Source organism: Lemur catta, chromosome 6, assembly GCF_020740605.2.
Source record: "Lemur catta isolate mLemCat1 chromosome 6, mLemCat1.pri, whole genome shotgun sequence".
Lineage (NCBI taxonomy): Eukaryota > Metazoa > Chordata > Mammalia > Primates > Lemuridae > Lemur > Lemur catta.
The window spans coordinates 8,326,075-8,345,464 of NC_059133.1; the positions used below are offsets into that span (position 1 = coordinate 8,326,075).

The following is a 19,390-nucleotide window of genomic DNA, read 5'->3' on the forward strand; positions in this document are numbered from 1 at the left end:
GGACCTCAGGCCAGTGACTTCTCCTCCCTGGGCCTCGGGGTTGCCAGCTGCCACATGGGGTGCCCTCCCAGGACAGGGTGTGGGTCCAGAGCCCTCCCACCCAGGGGCTGGTGCATGGTAGGAGCTGGAAAATGGTGCTTCTCCAAATGGAGCCAGGACTGGACTTGCCACCCAGGCCGTCACCCCCTGGTGTGGCCCCTCCCCCCTGCGTCCCTACAGGGGCCCTCCTATCCTCTCATTCACATCTTCCCGGAGCTCCTGCCACCTCCTGGAACCTGTCCCCTCCCCTATGTACCATCTATCCCCGTGGGTCCCCCTTCTCTGAACTCCTCTCACGTGGGGGCCCCCCAGCAGTCCTGCCGATGGCCTGGGGGCCTGGGGCGCAGCCCAGCCAGCACCCCTGTGCCCTGTACCCAAACCACAGGACCGCCGAGGACAGAGATGGGGGGAGCCGACACCAGGCCAACTCAGGGCCACGCTCAGTGCCGTGGGGCTGGGGGTGGAGTCGTTGAGATGGGGACAGGAGGACGCCCCACCTGGTGAAGGTACGCCGTGCACATAGAGGAGGGGCCTTGAGTGTCAGTGGTATAGTCAGTGGGAGTGATGGAAGTTTGGGGGCAGGGGAGATCCCAACCAGACTGGCCCTCTGGAAAGGTCACTCCCGCTGTCTAGGGACAACAGACAGAGGCTCAGAGAGAGAGGTGAGGAACAGAAGTCACACCAGGCAGAGACTGGCAGGGACCGTCTGTGGGTGCCTTGGTGTCCAGGCTGAGTGGCTTAGGAGGAAAAGAAGCCCCAAGAGGTCTGGCCCTGTCAGGCTTCGCTCGTTCACTCATCTGTTCTCAGCAGATACCTGAGCCCCTCCCTCCTCTGCGCTCGGCCCTGGGCCGGGCACCAAGGTCACGTGATGAACCGGACCCAGCCCCGGGCGGAAGGACAGATGCACAAACCCGGCCTGGCAGGGGTCCGGGCGCCCCGCCCTTCCCCCCAGGCCCAGCCCCGAGACGGCCCGCGCACTGGCCTGCTCGTGGTGCTCGATGCCCATGCTGACGGTGTTGACCAGAATGGCCATCATGATGCCGCGGTTGAAGTACTTGCTGTCCACGATGCCCCGCAGCTTGGCTCGTGTCTCGCGCCACACGGCCCCGCAGAGCTGGGCAGCCCCATCCGCCTGCTCCTCCTCGTCCTCCTTCCCCAGTCCCGAGGACACCCCGTCCTCACTGCTCCGGGCCCCATCCCCATCCTCCTCGTCCTCGCCACCGCCGGAGCCGCCGGAGCCCGAGCCCTCCTGGCCGGAGTCGGTGCTGCCCAGGCCCGAGGGCCGCCGGCCTGCCTCGTGCTGGCAGCGGGGGCAGCTGGCCGGGTCTGAGGCCAGCGTGGCGGAGATGGGCTGCACCAGGGCGTGCGGGATCGGGTCCAGGGGGCTGTGTCGCGGGCACACCTCTGAAAAGCAAAGAGGGGCAGGTCAGTGCCCACCCCAGGCCCAACCCACCCCTGGGACGCAGCCCCACGCGCTGGGCTCCCACAGCCCACAGGGTGGGCCAGGAGCGAGCCGGCCCCCCTGGCAGGACGGGAGGCCCAGAGGCCGGGGTTCCCTGGGGAATGGCTTCGCCTCTGTGGGCCTTGTCTGCCCTGTGTGGAAGGGGCAGGAGCGCCCCTCGTGGGCTGTGGGAGGATTCTCGCCATTGACACGTGTGACGGGTCCAGCACAGTGCCTGGCACACACGTCCACGTTAACAGCCCATCACTCCCGACCAAGGCTCTGGGTCAGTCACTGAGCAAAGCCTCCCAGAGCTCCAGTGGAGGAGTGTGGGGACCGGATGTGATTCTGAAGGAGCCAGACCTGCACGGAGGAGGCCAAGGTGGCCGTGGCATGTTCAGTTCTCCTGCCTGGGCACGGGGCTTGCGTCCCAGGCCCTCCCTCTGGATGCCCCCAGGAGGGGTGCAGGGAGTGTGTGGGGGGCCAACAGTGTGGAAGGAACGTTCACCCCCTTTGCTGCCCAGGAATCATTCAAGGGGCCTGGGCTGGCCTTGGACTCAAGTTCTGAGATCGTGAACCATTTCAAAGAGGTGCCAGAGAGGTATCCCTCTGCCTGATTTATGCCTGATTTACTTCTTTTTTATGTATTTCTATATGTTCCTAGAATAAACACATTTTGCTTTTGCTTGTGTAAGCAAGAAAAGTAACATTAAAGGGAAAGAAAAGCACAGAAGGCGGTCCTTCATGTCCATACTTGCCTGCAAACACCCCAACCCCTGAGCAAGTCCCCCTGAGCTTGGGGCAGGCGGCCAGAAGCCCAGGGCTCGGTCCCACCTCAGCCTGGAGGACGGGTCAGAGCCTTGCCCAGCCCCGCTCGCTGCCCCACCCTGAACCCGGGCTGCATGACTCTTGTTTCTCAGGGAGAGGATGAGGCACAGACAGCCGGGCCAGGGGCAAGGCCTGCCTCTAGAAGCTCCCCTGGGATTTCCCTCGACACAAGTTCCCGGGGGGTGGGGGGGCCGCAGGAAGCCCCCCTAAGTAAACACGCCTCCCCCATGCCCCCCGAAAGGCAGGTGCCAGCCTTGCCCAGACCCCAGCTCCCCCTTCCCTGTGCTGGGCCAGCCCACAGTGGCCTGAGGCCTCCTCCAAGACCACACCTGGACGGCTGGCACCCGAGGATGGGTGAGTGGCAGCTCTGAGGACGATCCTCCTGCCTGCCTGCCAGGAATCCGACTCCAGCACGTAAGAGCTAGAAGAGCAGGGCATTCCGCAGCAGGGCCCGAGGTGGGTGGCTCCCATGGCTCTGACCATGTGCTAGGGTCCCCTAGCCTCACTTTACAGCCTGGAGCCAGGCCTGCTCAAGGTCAGGGGCACAGAGCACTTTGCTGGAACAGATGCGGTAATGAGCGAGAGAGCCCGTCCCAGGCTGAAAATCTAATGCTCAAAAACTCCCACCCACAGCGGAGCCTGGGCAGTGGGGGGCGCAGAGTGCAGGGTGGAGTGTGTCCCCACCATGCCACGCCTTTGTGGGCAGGCCCACGGCCCCTGGGCCAGCTGCCCAACGTCGCTGCTCAGGCGTGCGGGTGAGGAGCAGGAGATGGCAACGGGAACCCAGAGCCCATGACGAGGCGGGCTGCGGTGGGAGAAGAATTTTAGTTTTACAAGACCGAGGACAGAAAACTGTTCATTTCTTGCAAGTGTGGATCCCAGGGCAGAGTCCACGTCTACACACACAGGGATCAGAAGGAATTCCTCAGGGCAGGGGTTGAGTCCCCTGACCGCAGGGCTGGCCCACGGCAGGCTCTGGCAGGTGACGGGGAAGGGAGAGGGCAGGGAGGGCTGTGAAGGAAACGGCGAGTGTGAATTGAAACCCTAGAAGTCTGAGCCTGCTGGACTCCTCTCCTGGCAGGGCAGGTGCGACACCTGTGCACACAGCGCCCTTCTGCGTCCCCGGTTGACAGGCAGGGCCACTTACTGTAGTGCCTGGGCTCCTTGGCGTGGGGCCCGGGCTTGGTGGGGGCAGGGACCCCAGGGCCCAGGGCCTGGCGCCGGCTCTGCAGGGCCTGGTAGAGGCCCAGGGCGCGGCGCTTGGCCTTCCGCAGGATGTGGCAGACATACTGGAAGATCTCCTCATAGCAGTCGCCGGGCTCGGCGTAGCTGGCCACCGTGCTGGAGGACAGGTAGCGCTGCCGCTGCTCTAGCATCAGCCGGTGCTCCCGCTGCTTGGTCTCCGAGAACTGGGTCGCTATGACAACGAGGCACAGGTTGATCATGAAGAAGGAGCCCACCTGTGACCAACGGGAGGAGAGGACAGGGACAGGGAGGGGGGACAGCGGGTGAGAGAGGGGAGACGGAGAGGGTCCAGCAGGGAGACACCAGGAGAGGGAGACAGGGGGAGACGAGAGACGGAGATGCAGAGACAGAGGCGGAGACAGGGACAGAGGGATACAGAGGCAGAAATGAAGCAAGGAAGGAGGCAGGGACAGACCAGAGACACAAGCAGAGGACAGAGGACAGGCAGCAAGAAACAGCCGGGACACAGAAGGATGACGACGAGAGACACGAGAAAGAGTGGGACAGGCTCAGGGAGGACAGACACGAGGGTGTGGGAGATGCAGAGTTGGGGGCAGGGGGGGACAGGAGAGGGAACAGGGAGGTGGCGGGGCCCAGAGAGACAGGCACAGACACAGATAGGGACAGGAAGAGATCACTGAGGCCTCGCTCCAGGAGAAGGCGTTCGCTCCCCAGGCCCGACTGCGCCTGCTCCCAAGCCTGGCTCCCCGCAGACCCCAGGCCCTGGCCACGGCTGCCATCCCGCCTGGGACGTCGGCACTGAGGCCAGGCAGGGAGGCCACAGCCCCTCCTGGGCCACTGAGGCCCTGAGTCGGAGCCCAGCCCTGCCCTCTCTCTGGCCTGGACCTTGGCCTCAGCTGGGCCTACAGACAAGAAGAGAAAAGCTTCCCTCAGGGTTTACTCCAGCCAGCGGCTTTGCTTGTGCTTGGATGGGGACCGTGGGGAGAGGCCGCCCAGTTAGCACGAAGGATCCTGCCCTCCTGCCCTCGCGTCCCCTGCCTGGCTTCAGGAGCAGCCTCCTCTCCACCTCTCAGGTTTTCGGGATGCAGCCCCCTCCCCTGCCCTCCGCTAGGCCTCTGCCAGCCAGAGGGGAGTAGCTTTTCCTCCTCCTCCAAGCCGCCCGCCAGGAGGTTCCCGCAGGCCACAGCCCCTCCTCCCCCTCAGCAGGACTGCGAGCTAGGGTCCCAGGCTGTGGGGGGCTTGCTGGCCCAGAGGGCTCTGGGGCAATCCCCTGCCACTCCAGAGAGAAGATGCCCCCTCATGCCCTGTCTCAGCCACCCGGTTCCCAGCGTCTCCTGGAGAGTGACCCTGCACCAGGCCTGTGTGAGGGGCGTGGGGAAGCGGCAGGCTTGGCCTCTGCCCCTGGGAGCCCACACCTGGGAGCCTCTGTCCAGCGCTACCCAGGCAGCCCCCACCCCTTGCACCTCCACTTCCCCCTCTGTAAGATGGGAGGCTCAGGCCAGATGAGCACAGAACTGTCCGAATCAGGAGAGCTGGGGACCGGATTTGGGGGGTAAGGACCCTTCACCCCTGTGTGACCCCGGCCAGGCACCTCACCTCACTGTGACCCTGCACAGCGGGGCCGGGGTGACAGGGCAGCACGGTGGTTCAGACTTTGCTCTCCGGACCTTTCCTAGCACCAGGAAAAACTCAGCAGCCTCAGCCCGCGCCAGCCCCCTTTGTCCTGTGACAGCCACCTGGGGCCCAACAATAGCAGCAATACTAGTAACAGGGCACATGTATTGAGCACTTACTGTGTGCAGGGGTTGTGCAGGCTTCAGGCTCTGTCGCACCTAACCCTCTCCAGAGCCCAGAGCTAGGTTTGTCACTGTTCCCCATTTCACCATGAGCAAGGGGAACTAAGGAGCCTGCCCAAGGTCACGCTGCGAGTTAAGAACTCCAGGCCCCACCCTGAACCCCGCCAGCAGGAGCAGAGGGAGTCTTCTCCAGCCCCTCCCTGGAACTGGAGGCTCCTCTGGCAGCCCCAGTGGTTTGTGGTCCCCACTGCAGGATTCTGACTGGCTTCAGGGTCTCTATGAGCCCACCCTGCCGCAGAGGCTCTTCCCCCCGAGTCCCCTGAGCCTTTAAGGCTCAACTGGCATCACCTCCCCCAGGAAGCCTTCCACTTCCCTGCCCCTCCTCCAGGCTGGATCGGGGGCCTCCTAGGGGCTCCCTCAGCCCCCGGGGCTTCTGTCTGTCATGGCGCCTAAGACGCTGCATGGTCACTGCTGTCAGCCCCTCTTCCCCACGAGACTGTGAGCTCCTCAAGGGCAGGGGTCCGGCCTGGCTCACTGCTCTGTGACCAGCACTCGCCTCAGGGCCTGGTGCAGTGGGCTTCCTGAACGTTCTGGTGAATGAACACCCAAGGGAATGCATGGCAATGCTGAAAACCCAGGCTCTCTGCTTTTATCGAGGGTGTCTCCTTGTGGGTCCAAGGCCCCAGCCACCCCAGGAAGGCACCGGAGCGCAGGCAACAGCAGGTGTGTCTCAGGTCACCTGCCAGCCTGCCCTGACCCCCCAGGTCAAGATCCTGTCAGTGCAGGATAGGACACTGCTCCAGAGGGCCAAGCGTGTCCTCTCCCACCACCAGGACTCCAGAGAACCCAGCCTCACAGCGGCGACTTTCCTGGGAGTGAATCACCTTGACATTTTGGAGACTGTGCCGTGGCTGAAGCGGCAGTCAGGCATGACAAGGTGGATGAGCTCGCTCTGGGGAGCCTGTGTGGGGGCTGGGGAGGAGGGGCTGGCCTGGAAGAGGAGGAGAGCCCACCTCCACCCCCAGGTCACCCCACATGGCAGAGCTGCCCGAGTGGGAGACCCCCCCGAGAATTTCAGGGAGCTCCACCAGGTCACCACCAGGGTGACCTCCCTGCAAACCCTGCTCCAGCAGCAGCCTCAGGCTTCAGTCTCAGAGCATCGTGTCTTCCCGCCCCAGGAAAGCAGGGACGAGCTGGAGCCCTGCAAGCTCCCATTCCGAGCTGCACCCGGCTCAGGTCTTGAAAGGAACGTATTCCCAGAGCTACAAGGCAGAGAAGCACAGCAGGAGCAGCGGGTGGACTTAAATGCCCAGAAATGAGAAATGATGGCAATAGAAAGTGATGGATGCTTCCAGCGGTCACCCCTGACGAGCCCCCTCAATCACCCGCTGGTCGGTGGCACTTAAAATAGGTCCTCCTGCTCCCTCCCACCAGCTCTCCTGGCCCTGAGGGGCTCCCTGGGGAGTCCCAAAGACCCTCCCTGCTCTGGTCCCCTGGGAGCCCTGCGCTTGCCCCAGAGCCCCGGCGCCCTGACACTTACTATGATGAGCAGGATGAAGTAGATGAAGTTGTAGAAGGAGTGGGCATCCATCACGTAGTACATGATCTCCACCCAGCCTTCCAGAGTGATCACCTGTAGCCGGCAGGGGAGAGACAGCCTGAGACCTGGCCCTCGGCGGGGCAGGCAGCCAGGGCAGCACCCCAGGCAGAGCCCCTACTGTGTGCTGGGAGAAGTCTCACACACAAATTCGAGCCCTTCTCACAAGGGCTTGGCAGGCAGCCATCCTCATCCGCATCACACAGGCGAGGAAACTGAGGCTCAGAGAGGGGAGGGCACTTGCCCAGAGTCACAAAGCCAGGAAGGAGTGGAGCCAGGACTTGAACCCCAGGCCCTCTGGCTTCAGAGCCCACCCCCTTTCCAGTCTACACACCAGCGGGAAGACTGCAACAGCAGGGAGCCCAGGGCCGGGCTCCAGCTTGCCAGGTGGCCTCCCTGCTCCCCCGCTCTGGCCTCAGCCACTTCTTCCGCACACGGGGACAACAGAGTCCACCTGGCAGGGATGGGGTGCTGCTCGGCTGAGCTGGGGGGTACAGACTATGATGAGGCTGGTATGACTCTGCCACCCCCCACACCACCCTCAACTCCTTCCCAGAGAGGGAGACGGAGCAGCCTTGGGAAAGACAAACGCTGGGTCCTTGCTTCTGGCAAATGCACAAGCAGGAGCCCCTGAGCAGCCCACCCACCCTCTCCCCAGAGGGTCCCAAAGCACAGCTGCTGGGCTGTGATCACATGGCACCTGCAGCTTTGAATTCCTGGCACTGCAGCTCCGTGGAGCAAACTGCGAGCTCAGCTCCATAAGGGCCCCCCTCGCCACCTCCCAAGAGTTCCCTCGGTCTCCTTCGCTGCTCTTGCCCCCTTCTGCCTCCTGAGGCTGGCGGGAAGGGGGCACTCACTGCACACGGTTGACTGCTCTGCTCACCCCATTCTTCTCCACCACCCTGAGGTGAGGGGGACTATTACCCCATTTTAAAGATGAGAAAACTGGGGCACAGAGAGGTCACGCAGTGCACCAAGGTCCGCAGCACCAGCCCCCAGCACAGCCAGCCCATCTGCGCGTGCAGGCTGTGGAGTCAGCGCGGCGCTGTGCACACAGCGAGTGCTGCTCTGGGAACGTGTGCGCATATATGCTCCGGGTCACAGGGCCAAACGGGGCTCCTGGACGCTCCCTGCAGCTCAGGCTGTCACCCCAACAGAGACTGTCCCCTTGCCGTGGTCTGCCAGCCCCACCAACAGAGCATGGCTCCTGCCCCTTCTCTCTGGGAACAGACCTCCCTGCTGGGAACCATCTGCCTCAGACAACCAGGGATTCTGCAAACAGCGCAGGCTTTGGGGTCACCCAGAGCTGGGTTACAATCCTGATTTTGCCATTTAATAGTCACGTGATCCTTGGTCTTTCTTTCTCTGAACCTCAGGCTCTCTGTCTATAAAATGGGCATGATAATGCCTATTGTGCCAGCAAGTTGGGCAGATTCCAACAAGATGGGGTGGCACATGCCCAGCACCGCGCCCTGCCTGCCAGGTGGAGCTGCCCACCCGGCCCCCAGCATCAGGTGGGTCCCAGGCCTGAGCAGGCTCACCTGGAAGATGACGATCCAGGCGTAGCCGATGTTGTCAAAGTTGATGGCACCCTTGTGGGGGTTGGCGCTGCCTGTGCGGCACACATTATAGTAGCGGTTCCAGTTGACACAGAGGCCGCTGGCATTGAGGTCCTGGCGCACTGCCCCGAAGTCGTAGATGTCGTCCTTGGACAGGCAGCACTCTCGGCCCTGCTCCTTGAGTGGGGGGATCTCGTGGCAGCCCATGATGCCATTGTCCCCAGACAGGGAGCAGATGAAGGGCATCTCATCGTCCTCCTCCGGCTGGTAGTAGGGGGGCAAGGCCACATCCCCTTGTCTGTCCACGGGTGAGGGTGGGTGAGAGATGAGAAAGGTCACTGCCAGGAGGATCAGGAAGGGAGAGGCCACACAGCATGGCAGGACATCACTGCTGTCACCAGCCGTCACTGCCTCCAGCCTTGGAACATCTGCCCTCTCTGGGACACCATTTCTCACCTCTGTTATGATCACAAAAACCCCTACTGGCCTACTGTGGTCCACTTCCAAGGTCCCCTATTCTGGGGAGCCTCCCCAGGATCAGGCAGGGCTGGTCCTGAGCTCCCTGTGGCCACGCTGTGCCTTGCACACAGCTCCAGTTTGCTCCTGCAGTAGATGCGCCCAACTCCCCCAGACCCCCAGGCCCCGAACACTGTCCGGCAGGCACAGAGCAGGTGCTCAATAAACAAGTGCTGAATTTTACTCATCCAGCAGATGAAGGTAGCATCTTCTGCCTGCTACACCCCTTCCCATCTATGTGACCCTGAGCTGGTCACTTCCCTCTCTGGACTTGGATTTCTCCATCTATAAAACAAAGATGACAATCCCTGATCTGCCCATCCTGAAGGATTAATCTATACTTCGCTGCAACCCCCGTCAAAATCCCAACATGTTTTTGTCTGTGGAACCTGGCCAGATGGTTCTAAGATTTATCTGGATGGGAAAATAGTCAAGACAAGTTTTAAAAGAAGAAAGATGAATGGAAACCAACCCTACAAGAGAGCAAAATACTCCACAACTATGATTATTAATACGGTGTAGTACTATAACAGGAATGGAAAGATCAGTGGAACACCATAGAGTGCAAAGGCAAACCCATGTATAAAGGGGAGGTTAGTACATTATTGAGACGGCCTTTCAGACCTATAGAGAAAGGAAGGACTGGTCAGTAAATGGTGTTATGACAACTGCTCTCTATTTGCAAAATAACAGTTAGATCCCTACCTCACACCATATATAAAAATAAACTTCTTGAAGACTTGTTATCCAAAAATACATATATAAATTATCTCACTATTAATTTTTATATTGATTATACATTGAAAATAATATTTGGATATATTAGGTTAAGCAAAATACATTATAAAACTAAAATAGTAAACTTCTAGTAGATTAAAAAGCATAAATGCAATGAATATAACCATAAAAATATCACAAGAAAATATGGAACATTTTTGTTAACTCAGGTTAGGTAAGGCCTTCCTCCTTCCTGGATGACACAAAATCCAAATTTTATAAAGGAAAAGGTAGACGAGATTGACTACGTATTACACAAATGTAAAATGTCTACAAGACAAGATACCATACAAAGTAAGAAGACAAGGAACAAATTGGAATAAGACAGAGGTAGGCAAATGTTTTCTGTAATTAGCTAGATAGCAAATATTTTTTTGCAGACCACATGGTCTCTGTCCCAACTACTCAGCTTCACCATTGTAACATGAAAACAGTCATAGAAAAATAGGTGAACAAGTGGGCATGCTTGTGTTACGATAAAACTTTATTTACAAAAACAGGCTATTGGTTGCCATTTCCTGGGACAAAGTATTTGCAACATATAAAAGAGATAAATGATAACTATCTAAAGCATATTAAAATCTTCCATAACTCAGTAATAAAAAGGAAAAGAACCCACTGGGAGGAAAAAAGGACAAAAGATAAGAACAAAAAATTCACACAAGAAGTACAAATGGCCAATAAAAAATGCTCACCTTGTTAATGCAACAAAATAACCAGATGAAAACAAAAGTAGCAATGAGATCATTTTATACCCATCCAAATGCCAAATACTTCTGCTTGATAGCATGGCGCGTGCAGCAGGATGAGTGTGAACAGTCTCACACACTGTTGGTGGGAGTGTAAACTGATACAACCTTTTTAGAGGGCAATATGGCATATCCATCAACAATGAAAAGGTGCACCTCCAACACAAACACACATGATCACCTGATTCTGATGAAGGCAGCCCTGCAATTCAGCGGAAAGGATGGGCTTTCCAATCAATGGCCCTGGGACAATTGATTGTCCATTAAAAATAAGTAAATGGATCTCGACACCCCACCAGCACCACGACATGCCACACACAAAATGATCTGAGATGGAATATCGACCTAAATATGAAAGAGGAAAAAGGAAAGCTCCTAAAAGAAAGCACCGGGAAATATTTTCATGACCTTGGGTTTGGAAAAGATTTCTAAAACCGGGCACAAAAAGCAATGCCGAGAAATGATTGATAAACTGGACTTCATTACAACTAACAGTTTCTGTTCATCAAAAGACACCATTAAGAGAGTGAAAAAAGTAATTCCTTCTTTTCATTTCTGTACAGAGTCTACTGAGTGAATACGCTGCTACTTACTTATCCATTCTACTGATGATTTGGGCTGTTTCTGATTTTTTGGCTCTTATGACTCATAAATATTCCTGTGCACGTCTCTGGGTGGATACCAGCCATCCTTTCTTTTGGGTAAATACCCAGGGGGGCCAGCAAGTGACAGAGGCAGGATTTGACCCTGAAGGCCAGGCGTGGGCTCCCTGCTCTGAGCCCCTACACCACGCTGCAGCAGCAGGGGGTGGTGGCCCTCTGTCAGGAACACTCTCCCCACCGCCCCCACTTGCCTGCCTGAAGACATTTTTCCTGTCCTTCCAGGCTCAGCTCAAGGTCACACTCTCCCTCTCCTCTCTGCCCCTGCCCAGGCTGGTCTCCCCCTCCTCTGGGCTCCCTCTCCCTGGCCTGGCACATAGCAGAAGTGCGCCTCTGCCACAGCACAGGGCCCTCTGAGCCCTCACTGTCCACACTTCCGACTCCCATGCCAGACGGTGAGCTGAGTGTGGAGGCCAAGTGAGGGGTCTCCGCACCCCCAGGGCCCGGCACAGCCTGGAAGTGGCTGGGGAATGGCTGTGGAATGATCCAGTATCCCGATGCCCACACAGCGGGGAGGCTGCATGCTTGGTGGGCCCCTCGCTGTGTGGCCCTAGGTGAGCCCCTCTCTTCTCTAGGACTCAGTCCTCATCTGCATAGTGACAAGTTGGGCTGCGGCTCTCTGAGGCTCCACCTCCAACCAGCACAGTGTTGTGTCCTGGGAAGGGCCCTTCCCTGCCCTGCCTACTGCTCTGCCCAGCCCCAGGGCCCAGCTAGCCAGGGGCTGGAGGTGCTCTGAGAGGCCTCCGGGCAACAGGCCCACAGGGGAGAGCACGCAAGGAGGACATTGGGGAATTCATGGATGCATGTGCACCTTGCCGCTGCCCGTGACCCAGCCTGGTTCCCCCGTGTCCTGAGTACAATCTCCTCAAATTCCAGCTTTCTGACACGCCCTCTACCACCAACAACCAAAAAGAGATCCTGCTGCCTCTTTGTGAACCCCAATTACCAACCTTCTCAGTTAAGGTCTAAATCTCCCTCCCCTGCATGGTGGTAGTAGACCTGGGATGACCTTGGCCTTGCTCTCCATCCAGACCTGAACTTTACTGACCTCCTTCTTCATGCAATTTCGGCTGCCCCCCAGCCCACGAGGGTGGGTAAGTCGATGCCACCTGCCCTAAGATAATGAAACCCAGAGCTCCCAAGTGGACCACCCAGCATCTTCCCCCCAGGGCTTTCTTCCTCCTTTGACATTTATTTACATCTATTATTCCCTTTCCTGGGGTGGGGGTGGGGGTGGGCTGGACAATGTTCCTCTTTACTCCCGGCCCAAGCACGTCCACAGACAGCATCCTCCCTCCAACTCCTCCATGACAGCCGAGGCAGGGCTGGAGCCACCTCACCCAGCCCGGGGCCGCCCATAGGGAAGCAGACACCCAGGAGTCAGGACACAATGTCTTCGCCTGGAAGGCCTAGGAAGGGCTGCGGTGCTCACTCCCAGCCTGCCTCCGGGCGGTGAATACTCATTCACTCACTCACTCAACCAATCTTCATTCGCTCCTTCAGCAATCGTGAGGGAGCGCCTGAGCCAAGGCCTGCTCTAGGCCCCCAGAAAGAGGAACGGCAGGTATTGCTGCCCTTCTGGGGACCTTGCATTCTTGCTGCCTCCAAAAACCAAGCCGATAAGCCAGTCTAGAGACAGCCAATGACCAAGTAAATCAACTGACGAGTGAGACTGTTTCAGAAAGAGACAAGGAAAATCCAGTGGGACAGTGCAACAGTACATTTGGGGGGTGGAGTGGGGGGTGGGGAAGGCCTCCAGGAGGAGGTGATGGGTGGCTGAGACGAACAATGAGAAGGTGCTAGCCACAGAATGATAGAGAGAGTCACGTGGGACAGAGGGGCTGGGCGGTGTCTTGAACCCCCAAGGCTGAGCGCTCACACCCCCTCCTGTCTCTGAAGGCCAGACCAGAAGCAGCAGCGGCCTCTCCCCATCCCCACTGCCCGGCCCTGCCTCGGAACCCGCCGACCCCCACAGAGGGTGCCCCTTCTCTGATCTACGCAGATACCCCATGGCAATGGTAGCTGGGTAATTTCCTCCCAGCCTTCAACCCCCCAACCCTGGCTCTCCCCAATCAGACAGGCCCAGAGGGGAGAACCCAGCCCAGCCCCACACAGGGTTCCACGCCTCCTACAGCCTCCTACAGCCGTCCTTGGTCCACGACCAGCACTCAGCAGAGGTGTCCGGGGTCAGCTCCCAGCCTGGATCCCCAAAGGTGGGAACCCCCTCTGCGGCTGCATGCTGAGCATGGAGCCCGGCTTCCTCAAAGGAGCCACTTGGTGTGTTTGCCAAGTGAGACAATGAATGAAAATGCTTTTCTACTTCTAACTCCCCAGGGCCTGGCACACAGTAGGCATCCACTAATGCACATGATCAATAGAAATGAAAGCATATTTATGTCCAGACATGTATGCATATGTACATGTATGTGTGTGTATGTTTATCCAACCACGAGGGAAGAAGGGGTTCTATGGATGTCCCATTTTTCAGACAACTAGGCCTAACTCCTCCAAGAGCTGAAGCTTGATTTATGTTTAAACAGCTTCTGACAATCATCTCTCCACGGAGCGTCCCACCTCCTGCCTTAAGACACAAATGGCCAAACACAATGACCTTCCCTGGATGACTCAGAGCCACCCCCGGAATACCTGTGCTGTGCACAGTGCCAGGTTCTGGGCCTGCTTTTCAGGTTTTCTGTCTTCTTTCTCCCTGATGGCGTCATTCTGCTTGTGCCTTGGCTTCCCTTTCCCCTCTGACCCGACCTCCCTCTGTTTGCTGCTGCTGCCCTGGTGGTCTCGATTCCCAACGACCCGGAGAGCTGTTAACAGAACTGCGTATTAAGGACAGGGTACTGGGAGCTGAAAGGGCGCCGGCCACACTCACATGGTGAAGTTCTCCTGCAGGAAGCAGCGGTTGCGCAGCAGGCCGGCCCACAGCTGCACGCCTATGATGCCGAAGATGAAGAAGACAAAGAAGCAGAGCAGGAGCACGTTCCCCAGCATGGGCAGCGTGTCCAGCAGCAGGTTCACCAGGATGCGCATACCTGCGAGGAGGAAGAATGCAGGGACTGTCAGATGGAGCAGAGGTCCAGGAGGGGACAGAGGGAGAGCAAGGTTAGAGAAACAGGGAGAGGGATGGTGGGAGGAGAGATGGGGACACACTGGCAGGGGCTCCCTGATGCTCCCAGCCTGCTCAGTGGCTGTCAGATACACCATCTCCTTTGTATCTGCCCTTCACTCCAAAAGCTATGCAAATGGCTCTGGGCCCCGCTGCACTTACACTAGATTGTGGGTGAACAAGCAGGCATTTATGAAGCACCTTTCGTGTGCCCAGTGCTCTTCTAGGTACTTCTCAAATGTGACCCCTTCAGCCTCATGACAACTCTCTGAGGTTGCTAATGCTATTCTTATTTTACAGACAAGGGGAATGGAGGTTCAAAGAACTGAAGCTGCTTGCCCAAAGTCACACAGCTAAGAGGCAGCAAGGTCTGAATTTCAACCAGGTGTCCTGTCACCAACTCTAGCCTTCTTGCCACAACACCTTTGTCCCCAGAGGCCTAGGACCAAGGCTGGCTCAACTCAGTATGCCCAGCCCCCACACAGGGTAACCACAGTAGGTGCCCAGTGAATGTGTCCTGAATGCCCCTCATCTCCAGGGCAGTCACTGGTCCCTTGACCATGCCGGGACACACCAGTAGCAGTCAGAACTGCCCACCCCCACCGACTGCATGATGGAACCAGGCAGAGCCCCCAGAGCCACCTTCAGAAGAGACATGGGCCTGCCGAGGGGCTCAGATCTGGCAATATCAGGAGAAGGGGCCTTTTCTCTTCCCAAGAAATAGCTGGGGTGAACCAGTGAGGCCAGAGACTCAGGAGAAAATGGGGAAATGGCAGTGGAGACAGGAGTCCCCAGGGAGGACAGTAGGGGATTTGGGCGGACAGGAAAGTGGGTCGTGTGGATGTTAGTCACATGCTGGAGGACCCTGCAGTCATGAAAACCCAGCAGGTGGGGGTAGAAAGCCTGCGGAAGGCACAGGCCTCTGAGAGACCCAGGTTCAAACCCCGGCCCTGCTGGCTGTGACCTGTGGGACCTTGATCCTTCCCCTCTTGGACCTTCAGCAAAGTGGCCCAACAAGACAGCGGTCACCTGGCTAAGGAGCCACACCCAACTCTCAGCAAACCCTGCGGCTCCCACCCCATGGAGAACACGCTCAGCATCTGGCCCCTCCCCACATACTCACCACCCTTCCCTCTGCCCCCTCCTGCTGGGGTGTCACCATGTGCACTGTCCCTGTCGTCTCTCACCACAGGCTGTGAAATGAAGCCAGCTCTCCCTACCCTGAGTAATGCCACCCACTGTCATGGTTTCAGTTAATCTCTGTATGTCATTCGCTCCTTCCTGACCCCACACACAAAGATCCAGCCGCCCCCAGTCACTGGTTGCCTCCGTGGTTTTGCCCCTTTTCCAGGGTCTCTGAAAAGTGCACACTAAGGGACCCCAGTCCATGTGGTTTGGGTGGGGCTGACGTAGAGATCACATGACCTAGGCTGGGCCATTCAGTATATTCTGTGCCCCCAGCCCCAGTGCTAGGTCCAGGATGGGCATGTGACCCCAGCCAGGACCAATGAGAGTCAGCCCAGGGACTTCTGCTAGAACTACAAGGAAAGGATGCGCTCTTTCCGCAGAGGTTGCAAGGTGGGAGGTGAGCCTGGAGTTGCTGGGGCCATCCTGCATGGGAGAGCAGCACCTGCCTGAAGCGGAAGCCTCCCCAGGGAAAGCAGAGTCCAGAGACAGAGAGAGGGGCAGTTCTTGACAATGGCCACTCTCTGGAACACGAATCTGAGCATGTCACCACCGTGTGTGAAAACCTCTGGGTTCCCATAGCCTACGGAAGCTGGAATTGATGGGCCCCTGGGGTGTAGGCCCACGGAGAGACTCCAGGAGGTCCACAAACCTTATGAAATTGCCATAAAATATGCAGGGATGACATCATGAATATTCTGGAGTGAAGGTCCACACAGCTGTGGCCCCAAAGAGGGTGAAGAGCTGGTGGGTCACCCTTGCGTGCACACCCCCCAAGATCCTGTGGGGTCCACACCGCCCACCTCTCCGGCTTCATCTGTCTCTCTCAGTTTGCACCCTGTGCCCAGCAGTACCAAATTATTTGACACTCCCTAAACACACCATGGGATTTCACACCTCTGAACTTTTACCCTTGCTGCTCTCTCTGCCCGGAACACCCTTGCACCTTTCCTACACCTGGCAAACCTTATTCAGCCTTCCAGACTCTTCCTCACCCCATCTCAGGTAGCGCTCATCCCTCGCTTCTGCTCTAGGCAATCTCAGCACCTCTGACCTAGCCCAGGCTGCCGTGCGTAGCTGTGTAGGCTGTATACTGCACAGCCTAGGAGGTTCTGTTCACATCGACACCTAGTCTTCTTCCAGCCCTAGTGCATCGTTGTCTGTTTACCCTTCTGTCTCTCCCACTGGGCTGTAAGGTCCTGAGGGCGGGGCCCGCGTCTAAGTTGCCCAGAACCCAGCAGGTCCTGGCCCAGAAGACAGGCTCGGCTACCACTTGCTGAATGACTTCTCATGGATGAATAACGTGATACCTCATGGGGAGAGAGTGGAAGATTGGAGAGAGGAGGACAGAAGGATGGTGACAAGTAGAACAGTGGCCCTGTCCAGATTGTTTATTCCAGGCGTGATGCTGAGGTGGTTATTAATGAGGGTAATTATTTGGAATTTGCATCACAAACTCCGTGTACAGCGACTCCCAATCAGTAATTAGTGGCCACCCCCATCTTCTCTCCCCACGAAACCAGGTCACCCCCCTCCTCACGGGCTGCCTCACCCCACCGAGAGCAGGCCAGGCTGAGGGCGCGGCGCCCACCTCCCCACCCGCCGAACGGGGAGCGAGGGGTGTGCAGAAGGAAGAAGGAAGTAGAACGGGCACCCTAGTGACCCATCCAAGCGGGCCCACGGACTTGTGTCAACCGCAGGTCTTTCTGGTGCCCTGTCATTCATTCACTTATTCATTCGTTCATGAAACACATAATAAATGCCTGCTTTGCGCCAGGCATGGCCCTGGACACACGGAGAATCCAAAGACAAACAAGACCTTCTTGGGGCGTGGTGGCACCTGTAGTCCCAGCTACTCAGAAGGCTGAGGCGGGAGGATCACCTGAGTCCTGGAGTTGGAGGCTGCAGTGAGCTATGATCATGACACTGCACCCCAGCCTGGGTGACAGAGTGAGACCCTGTCTTTAAAAAAAGAAAAAGTCAAAGACAAACAAGACCCATTTTTGACCCTCCTCAGAGCTCCTAGCTGGCAGCAGGGGCACAGGGGACCAGGGTGCTGAGCGAATGGACCACACCTAGGGGTGGGGGCAGCTCAAGGCACATCTGCTGAGCTGGGCTCTGCAGGGTGGGAGCAGTTTCCAGACAGAGGCTCGGCTCAGCAAAGGCACACCTGGCCTGGCAGGCCGCAGGGCAGTGTGGGGCTCCCTGCGTTGAGAGCTGACTGCCTGGCCAGATTTCTAAGCAGGCAGAGCCCTTGACCAGTTCTGGGCTTTAAAGGGGAAGGGGCAAGCCTGGAGGCCCGGGCAGGGGCAGGAGGCAGGCACAGGGGGCCTGGCAGCAGCTGGAGAAGAGGCTGGATCAGAAAGGCCTGGAGGAGGCGGCCCAGCATAGTCCCAGCCTGGTCCCCGCACTCCGCGGCTGCTCCCTCTGGCCGCCTTTGTTGCTCAATTAATTACATTTCCCTTGTTCTCCAGGATATTGAAATTCTGAAAGGCTCCAGCAAACTGCGCCTGGCTTCCCTGAGTGGCAGCCCCGTCCCTCCTCCCTTGCGCAGCTGGGCCCCAGCTCACTTCATGGCCCTCCCTGGGGCCCAGGGAGTCCCAGGGCCGCAGAGCCAAGGCATAATTAGCTAATTAGGGACTTAGAACGAGTTCATCCCTTCCGTGCCAGAGAAAAGGGGCCATGGGATTAGGCAGTCAGGGAGGACCCCAAGGGACCCCGGCTAATCCTCCCTTTATATGCCCACGGTCAAGTAATTAGCCAAACAGGTCCGACAGTCACACTCTGCCCTCAGATCCCCCTGGCGCCAGGGAGAGGAGAGAGAAACAGAGAAAGAGAAAGTGAACCCGAGAGAGAACAGAGAAAGAGAAAGAGCCATGAGGGAGACAGGCACAGACAGCACGTAAGTCAAAGTAGGAAGAGGAGAAATTAGGGGAGAGGCTGGGTGGATACTCGGTGGTGGGGGGAAGGGAGGGGGTGGGCACCACCTGCCTTAAACCATCCTTTCTACCTCATCTCCCTCCTCACCCTTCCCTAGCCAAACCTTCCTCCTCCAGGCAGTCCTCCCTGATTCTCACTTGCAGCTACTCATGAAGCCCTCCTGCCTCTAGTTCCCCAGTTCCCCCACGGCTCTCACTCGCCCTCTCTCAGAATGGGTTTACTTGGTTCTTGTTCTTGGTGCAATTTTCAAGCCTTCAGCCTGGGGTGGGAGCCAGGCGTGCCTTGATGGGGGCAGCTGCAGGCTGCCGCGTGAGTGTGGCTGAGGGCCCCTCCCCCAGCCAGGAAGGGGAAGAGGACCCTGGAGTCCCCAGGACATCTGATGCAGCCCCCACCCCAGTGAGCCCCAGAGCACAGACCCAGGACAGGATATCTTGGTCCCAGTCCCGGCTGGGTGGCCTTGAGGCAAAGCTTGCCCTCTCTGGGCCCCAGTGGCCTCATCTTCAGAAGGGACAGTGGCTCCTGCCTGGCCAGCCTTTCAGGAATAGCACAGGGCCAGGACACGTCTCACGGAAGAGCCCCTGAAGTCAGACGCCTCCACCAGCCCACGCGCACCACGGGGAAAGGGCAAACCCTTATCTCCCCCCCACCCCACCCCGTCTCCTGCTCACACACCCCTCGGTGTGGCCCCAGCCCGGCCCGCCAGCGTCCCCTCCCTCTGCCCACCATGCCACACCTGAACCTGTGGCTCCGGCCAGACTGGCAGCTCCCCAGTGTCCTCAGTCCCCACTACAAGGCCCTCCTCACTCTGCCCTCCGGGTCCTGCGACCATCGCGCTGCCCGGGGAAGTTCCAGGCCTGCTTCCCAAGGCAGGAGGCGTCTGCGCTGGCGTGGCCGTCTGCAGCCAGCCACACACGCACACTTCCAGTTCCAGGAAGCCCAGCTTCTGGGTCACCTCCAGGCCCTTGCACGTGGGGACCGTCTCT

General features: G+C 58.1%; 1 protein-coding gene across 1 annotated transcript in view; it reads right to left on the bottom strand.

Moving 5' to 3' along the window:
• CACNA1I (calcium voltage-gated channel subunit alpha1 I) overlaps positions 1-19,390 on the bottom strand; it is a 97,837-nt gene that overhangs the window by 33,029 nt on the left and 45,418 nt on the right. The window contains exons 5-9 of the mRNA XM_045554862.1: positions 14,049-14,208; positions 8,449-8,764; positions 6,851-6,943; positions 3,456-3,768; positions 1,022-1,443 (exon numbers count right to left, since the gene is read on the bottom strand). Coding sequence (XP_045410818.1) covers positions 1,022-1,443; positions 3,456-3,768; positions 6,851-6,943; positions 8,449-8,764; positions 14,049-14,208 — 1,304 coding nt within the window. The remainder of the gene's footprint in view (positions 1-1,021; positions 1,444-3,455; positions 3,769-6,850; positions 6,944-8,448; positions 8,765-14,048; positions 14,209-19,390) is intronic.